This window comes from Lactuca virosa, chromosome 7, assembly GCF_052849685.1.
Source record: "Lactuca virosa cultivar CGN04683 chromosome 7, Lactuca_virosa_CGN04683_v6, whole genome shotgun sequence".
Classification (NCBI taxonomy): Eukaryota; Viridiplantae; Streptophyta; class Magnoliopsida; order Asterales; family Asteraceae; genus Lactuca; species Lactuca virosa.
In genome coordinates this window covers 250,001,849-250,009,591 of record NC_136432.1, presented here as the reverse complement: position 1 = coordinate 250,009,591, position 7,743 = coordinate 250,001,849, and the positions used below count along the sequence as shown (strand labels likewise).

The window sequence follows — 7,743 nt, the reverse complement described above, 5'->3', positions numbered from 1 at the left end:
GGAGACGACAGTGACATGTTGCTTCTGTTTAGAATGTCTGTAATATAGGACTCCTGAGATAACGTCAGTCCGAACTTGGTTTTCTGAATTTGCAAGCCAAGAAAGTAATGTAGATCACCCATGTCTTTCAGAGAGAACATAGAGTGAAGATGACCAATAAAGTTTGAAAGAATAGAGTCATCTGTTCCTATTACAATTAGATCATCAACATATACTAGAACATAGATGGTGACTATTGGTGTAACATGGACAAAGAGAGAGGTGTCAGATTGACAAGCACGAAAACCATTTGTGACCAGATAGGTTTTTAATTTTGTGAACCAAGCTTTGGGTGCCTGTTTGAGGCCATATAACGCCTTATGCAACTTACATACATGATTGGGATGCGTTGGATCTTCAAATCCTTTTGGTTGTTTCATGTACACCACTTCAGATAAATCACCATTTAGGAATGCATTATTGATGTCCAATTGGCGTATTCTCCACCCCTTAGAAAGAGCAATAGACAGTATTAACCGAATTGTTATGGGTTTGATTACTGGACTAAAGGTGTCAAAGTAATCGATACCTGCCTCTTGACTAAAACCCTGAGCCACCAATCTTGCCTTATGTCTTTCAATTTTGCCATCCGATCTTTTCTTTAGCCTGTAAATCCACTTACAACCAACAATGTTAGAGTTAGTGGGGCATGGAACAAGAGACCAGGTGTTGTTGTTGAGCAACACATCATATTCAGCCTGCATGTCATCTCACCAACACTTGGATTTGTTTGCTTGAGAGAAAGTGCTCGACTCAATATTAACAGGCTGTAACGTGTTGGCAATAAGAGCTTTTGGTTTGAGGGAGTTTGTGCGATCCCTGGTTACCATGGGATGCTGAGTGGTGTCAGATGGACGAAAAATTGAGGTTGTCGCATCAGGACGAGATCTGGAAGGAACTGGCGAATGTTGATAAGTGGGACTGTTGGAGGCGGAGATGACTGGCGATAGGGTAGATGGCGAGCTAGGCTGTGGAGTGGGATTTGGACTGTTTAGAGTTGGATCGGGTCCAGTGGGTGGAAATGGTATGGTTGGGCCAGGTACAATTGAGAGTTATTGTGTGAGACTGGAGAGGCCGAATGAGTGTAAGGGAATTTGTCTTCGTCAAATACAACATGTCTAGAAATATAGATTTTGGAAGTTTGTTGATGAAGAAAAATGTAGCCCTTGTGTGAGGCACTGTATCCCAAGAAAATGCACGGTTTGGACCTAAAGTCGATTTTGTGGGAGTTGTATGGACGAATATAGGGGTAGCATAGACATCCAAAAGTTTTAAGAAAATCATAGTCGGGAATTTTGTGGTAAAGTTTTTGGTATGGAGACTCAAATTTAAGGAGTGGTGTTATGGTTCTATTATGCAGATAAGTTGCGGTTTTGAAAGCATGTTCCCAAAATAAGTTTGGAAGAGAAGATTGGGCTAATAATGTGAGTCCCTTTTCAACTATGATGCGATTGCGTCTTTCAATTGCCCCGTTTTGTTCCTGTGTGTGAGGACAGGACACACGATGTAAGATACCAAGAGTTTTAAGGAAGGTGGAAACATTCATATACTCACCCCCCCAATCGGTTTGCATGCTCTTAATATCACACTCAAATTGAGTTTTAATCATGATACGAAACTCAATAAATGTTTGATATACTTGTGATTTGTGTGATAAAAAATAGACCCATACAAATTTCGAATAATCATCCATGAATAACACAAAATAACGATGTCCATTAAAAGACAAAACAGGAGCTGGTCCCCAAACATCAGAATAAATTAATTTAAAAAGTTTAGATGAAGTAACATGAGAAGTAGGAAGATGCAATCTATGACTTTTTCCTAATTGACATGAGTCACAAACATTAGGAAAAGTATTCGAAGAAACAGGAAGATTAAATGTAGAGACTAGCCGACGTAAGATGGATTCATGTGGATGAGCCAACCGCTTATGCCATCCATGTAAAGAAATGCGGCTGGTGTGAAAGACTTTTGGAGATGAACGAAAGTGATAAAGTGGGAACCGGTAGAGACCATCCTTTTTATGCCCTTGGAGCAGAGTTTGACCCTGCAATGTCTTAACAGAACAAGATTTAGGCCAAAAAGTAACATAGACATCATTGTCATCGGTTAACTTGGAGACACTAAGAAGCGATTTAGTGAGTCCAGGAACAACAAGAACATTAGGCATTTTAAGATTTGGTAAAGAAGAAGAGCCGGTATGAGAGATGGATAAGTAATTACCATTGCCTACTTGGACTTTGTCATCACTAGAGTAGGGATCAACAATATTGAGCTTTGAGATATCAGGAGTCACATGGTCAGTGGCCCCTGTATCCGCATACCAGGATGGATCAATCACAATAGAGGAGCTTTGATGCTGGGTTAAGTTGGCTTGGCGAGGATTGGTCATGGGATTTGGGCGCCTTGATGGGTAATCAGTCTGGTTTCCCCTCTGCCAACAATCAATGGCCTCATGGCCTGGCTTGTTGCACAGTTGACAGGTGACTCGTTTCTTTCTTGAATCTGAGTTACGAGTAGAGTAGGAAGAACTGGACCCTTGAGTCGAACTGGCGTGTGATTTGGAGTTTGAGCGGTTGACCGTGAGTGCAGCGGGACTTGAGGGTGGATTAGCTGAGGCAAGGCGGAGGTGTTCTTGCTCAAGTCGGGCCTCCTCCTGAAGTAAGTAACCAAGAAGATCATCAACTGTAATTGCCTCCGATTTTATCATGAAAGCAGTGATAAAACTGCCATAGGAGGAATCTAGGCCATTTAGAATGTAGCCTATGAGGTCTTCATCATTAATTGGATGAAGATTCTCTGCTAGTAAATCAGAGATGGACCATTTTCGCTCGATATATTCAAGCATGGTCATTGATCCCTTAGTAAGGGTTTGTAACTGGACTTTGAGTTGCATACAAGAAGCCCTTGTCTGAGCTTGAAAAAGTTTATCAATAGTTTTCCAAGCAGCATGAGAAGAGGTAGAGCGAGCAACAAGGGCAGAGGCATGATCAGCAAGAGTCGATTTGAGCCATAGCAACACAAATCTGTCTCTTTTCTTCCATAGAGCATACTCCGGATTTGGGGCGGTGGTGGCGGGTGCAGCGGGAACAGTAGGAGAGGTGGCTGTGGCTGGCGCCGCTGCGACAGCTGGGATGTCAATCATCTCAGGGGAGGTTTAGGGTTTAACACAAAATCCTCCAAATCAAAAGCTTCAAGAGTCGAAACAATGGTGATACGCCAAAGAGAGTAATTCTTGTGATCCAATTTGATTGTGATAGAAGGGATCTGGAAACTTAGGGTAGAGGCGGTGGTAGTAGCGAGATTGAGGAAATTAGGCGCTCCAGATGCCATAGTGACTGAGAAACAAAAAAAAATAAAGAAGAAGAGGATTATGAATCGAGACTGAGCTCTGATACCATATAGTGAAGAGAATTGAATTGATTTCTATGTATCAAAACTCACGAATATACAACAGCATATATACAGGGGAAGAGTTGTTGAATGAGAGATATTCTCTCCTATTCAAACGCTAAGACTATTTGACTAAAAGACTAAATCAAAATACAATTATGATAATTCTAAAATATACACGTGCTATTAAATCTAATATAATGTGCTCGACACTGTTTAGTAAGCGTCAGCTTCAGATGAAATTGCTGGAATTCAATCTTTTTGGTAGTTCAAAATAAAACTTTTCCATATTCACATCCATTTAATGAATAAACACCCTATCACTATCCAGAAAAGCAACATTTTCTTCTCTAACATTGGAATTTCATAAGATGAGACTTTATAAACGCTCCATCATGTATCTGAATCGGAAACATAAAAAATCACCCCATGTGAATAAACTTTTTTATATACATGTATTTTTATCAACTAAATATAACCAATGCCATGGTTCATACATAATGGTTTTAAACCAAGAGAAAAACATTGAAAATTGATACAAAATAATAGTTCACTAGTTCACTTCATCATGCTGCATAAAACGAAAAGTCTTATTCCACATTACTATTTGAACATCAAGATCTATGTATGTTACATTGTACAAGTCACAAAAGCGTAAAAATAGTGGCGATCGTATAGACACTAATCCGGCCACAAAAACATACCCATCCTTTGGTACAGCCGCTTTTACACTTGTACTTAACGATCTTTCATCTATATTTTACACACAATATTTAAAATTTCCCAAATAGAAACAAAAATAATTAACAAATTCAAAGAACAAAAGAAATGTTAAAATAGCCCATTTAGCCCATTGAAGGCCCAATCTTTAAGAAGAGAAATCGAGATACGGATACATCTCCGCCATTCTTTTGGCAGTCACATCTCGCATCACCGAAACCCACTTCACCGCCGCTCGAATCTTGCACCACCGTCCCCTCGGCGTCGGCGACCCATTCCGGCCGACGATTTGGTTAAACGGAGAACCACTCGGTTCAATTCCTGGCCATAATGAAGCCCCAAATTGAAAATCATAGTCACCGGCCGGCTGACCGGAGAGCGTACTTGGCCCGGAGCTACATCCTTCACCATAAGGTCCGTTGCTAAATTCGCTGCTAAATTCTCTTAGTATAAAGCTGTTCCTTACATTCGGAGAAAACAATTGCATCGAAGAATGAACTTCCGATTGATTGTTGTTCTCCAATTCATAAGGCAAAGTCAGCTGCATTTGCGGAAGATCTGTAAAACTGGATGTTAGGATCGCCGGTCCAAAAACCGACATATCCTCAATCGGTAACATCCGATCCAAACTCTTATGAAATTGCTGCTTTAATGATTCCACTAGAGGCTGCATCGAACGGATAATTCTATTTCAGTTTTTTTTTTCTATAAGAAAGTTTCCGGGAGGAATTAGAAATTTAGAATACAAACCATTTGAATTCCGGCGAGTTTTTCGAGGGGGAGATAGTTTTGGCCGTCGAAGGTTGCTCCGACCACCGTGAAAACGGAATTGAACAAAAGTCCGATCCCATCTACCTCATACATATAAAGCTTATCGTCTAGAACACAAGCTTTAGCATGCTTGATAATCGTTTCCCATGTCTTGTTACATGATCCACCAAGTATCTGTATAATCGGATCCAGATAATTTAGCGAATTGCATCGATAATAACCTCTCACGAAATTATTTATCAACATTCTCTTACCTTGCGTAATAAGGATTCATTAGCAACATACATTTGTAAAAAATCCTTCACTGTTCGTATTCTATTCATCCCTAATCGCTTATGAAAAGCTCCATCTTTTGCTATCTTCTCCAATCTCCATACATCATCATCCGAAGATGGAGGATGGTGTTTCTTGTATGCTGAATCAATAAAAACTATTAGCTATAAAGTCTTAATCGATTAAGATCATGGAAAGACAATAAACTTACATTCTCCACGATGATCTTTCACTACAAAAGCATCACTTCTCGCTTCTCTGATTCTAACTCCGGAATTAGCTACTGCACCTATCCGGAATGTCCGATTCCTTCTCCAACTGGAATTATCAGTGAAATAAACTTCACCAAGATCCCCAATTCCATCTTTCAAAACCACCACCAAATCTCCGGCGACTAGCGGCCGTTTTCCATCTCTTGCTTGTATAATTTTGGCCTCAAAATCCTTTTGAGACCAATCTTCTTCTTCATCGTAACAAAAATCGCCATCAAGTGGAACAATTTGGATCTTTAATGAAGAATAAGGTCCAGATGTTACAATTTTATTGGAATCGGTGTCAAATAGGACTAATCTGACAGGAGTATTATCCTCCGATTCTACCCTGCTACCCGTGAACAACATTTGAGGCAACTTTGTTTGGAAACGAAGTTGCAGTGATGTTGTCTCACATGGTTCAAACGCATTAAATGGTGATCTGTCATAAAGATCAAAAATGGCAGAATCAGAATCAGACTTCAATAACATAACTTTAAAGATAATAACATGAACTACCTATTGATTGACAATAAGTGTTCGTTGTTTCTGATTTTTTTTTTTTTTTTTATTTAATTTCATTGTACTATTCAATAACATAATTTTTAAAGATATTATATAACCTTGGTGATGAACAACAAAAGCTGTGACATGCACGTTGCACCTCTTCTCGGACCTATTAAAACCCAAGAACACAATCAAGAACATATAAGATTCAAAATCCCATAAAAGTTACAAAATGGGTTCTCGAAAAGGTGAAATTATTAATCGAATGAATAAGAGAGAGAGAAAAAAAAGTGGTATTTACCCATCCTCGAATCAATGGTTCCAATGATGATGCTAATTCTTGTGATGAAAATCCTTGCATTACATTTCTAACAAAACTATAAAGAAAACAAAAATCCATGTCAAAAAAATAATAATTAGAAATACACGGGTAAAGGTTCAAGTCTATACATGATTTATAATAAGTTGAAAATAGAATAAAAGAATAGATCACAAACTTTGAGGAGGCGAATCTTTGTTTGGCTTGATGATAAACTTCATAATCATCCTCTTCCCGTTGGCCAAAAGGTCGTTTTAGTACCATCAAACACACGATAAATAATTGAATAATTACAGTTTATGATGTAGAGATCAGATCCAAAAAGCAAAACTAACAACCTATTTAAAGAAAATGTGAGAGGCAAGTTCTTTGAAGCTTCCAAGTCAACTAAAAATTATATAAAATAATCAAGAACATTATAACGACTACGTGGACCACAGTGTGAGTGTGTGTGGGCTTAGGTGTGGGTGTGGGTTTCTTGTAAAATTAATATGCTTTTTGGGTATCATTAGTCCAAAATGCATTAGATACACCACCAGAATCTTTTTCTAGAAATATATATATTTATTTCATTATGTTTTTTTCCAAGAAGATTGCTTGGGTCTTACTTCTTTTGCCAATAATAAATGAATAAATTCTCTATCGAAGACAAGTATGAAGTACCCCACAAATATTAAAACATAACCGCGTATATTTGGGAAAGTAATGTCTTTTCTCTAAACAATCTTTTCATGTTGTCTATGCCTGATAAAGACTAAAGATTGCATGGTTTGTAACATAGATCAGTAAAAATCTTTTAGTTGTTTTAGCTAATAAATGCAAAAAAATAGCAATTTATTTTCATTAATTTGTTTATTATAGCATTTGGATTCCTTTCTTTCCATTGTAGTGCTTTAAAAAGTTTATCTAGTTATAAAGATGAGATATTGATTAAACTAACCACTATAAATGAGGCAATTAACAAAAATAACCTCGCTTTTAAAAAATAATCAACTTGTCTGAAAAACGACATTGCAGAGTAATAATATTTGTTCCAGAGTTGGTGAGATTTGAGGTAAAGGTAGTCCAAAATCTGACATGTTTGAAATTAGATTCATCTCGTTCTAGACTGTTCCGGGCTATTCATGTGTTGACATAAAGCTATTTTAGACCGGTCCAAAACAACCCATTTGGGACTTATTTAATGTTGATTTTATTTTCATGAGCAAACCCATCCCATCTCAAGAAAATTCTGGCAACCTTACGTGGAATATGTTTGGATGTGTCGCCTGTTCGTCAAAATGGCAACGTATAATGGTCTTATATTGTATTTTACTTCGCTAATGGTAAGTTTTTTGGAGTTTTATCTATATGAGCCCGAAACAAAACATCCAACACATTGTTTTGGCATAGTTCGTCGTATTTTGGACGTGTTCGTTGTAATCTAGACCGAAACACGTGTTCCGGATTGTTGTGTGTGCGCCCGAA

General features: G+C 38.1%; 1 protein-coding gene across 1 annotated transcript; it reads right to left on the bottom strand.

Moving 5' to 3' along the window:
- Window positions 1-4,004: 4,004 nt before the first annotated feature.
- LOC145124111 (calmodulin-binding protein 60 B-like) lies at window positions 4,005-7,133 on the bottom strand. The gene is made up of 7 exons (XM_079059335.1): window positions 6,455-7,133; window positions 6,259-6,334; window positions 6,074-6,126; window positions 5,411-5,892; window positions 5,181-5,341; window positions 4,906-5,100; window positions 4,005-4,822 (listed from the first exon to the last, which is right to left on the bottom strand). The coding sequence occupies exons 1-7, from the start codon at window positions 6,538-6,540 to the stop codon at window positions 4,304-4,306; spliced, it is 1,572 nt and encodes a 523-aa protein (XP_078915461.1). The 5' UTR covers window positions 6,541-7,133; the 3' UTR covers window positions 4,005-4,303.
- Between the last annotated feature and the right edge of the window lie 610 nt (window positions 7,134-7,743).

What these genes read in the sequence shown, in the direction of transcription:
- LOC145124111 (XM_079059335.1), bottom strand. Translation starts at nt 6,540, where the DNA reads ATGGTACTAAAACGACCTTTTGGCCAACGGGAAGAGGATGATTATGAA. An exon ending in TTTTGTTGTTCATCACCAAG is followed by an intron (nt 5,893 to 6,073) that starts GTTATATAATAT and finishes TCTTTATGACAG; the next exon opens with ATCACCATTTAATGCGTTTG. An exon ending in GAAAGATCATCGTGGAGAAT is followed by an intron (nt 5,342 to 5,410) that starts GTAAGTTTATTG and finishes TTATTGATTCAG; the next exon opens with CATACAAGAAACACCATCCT.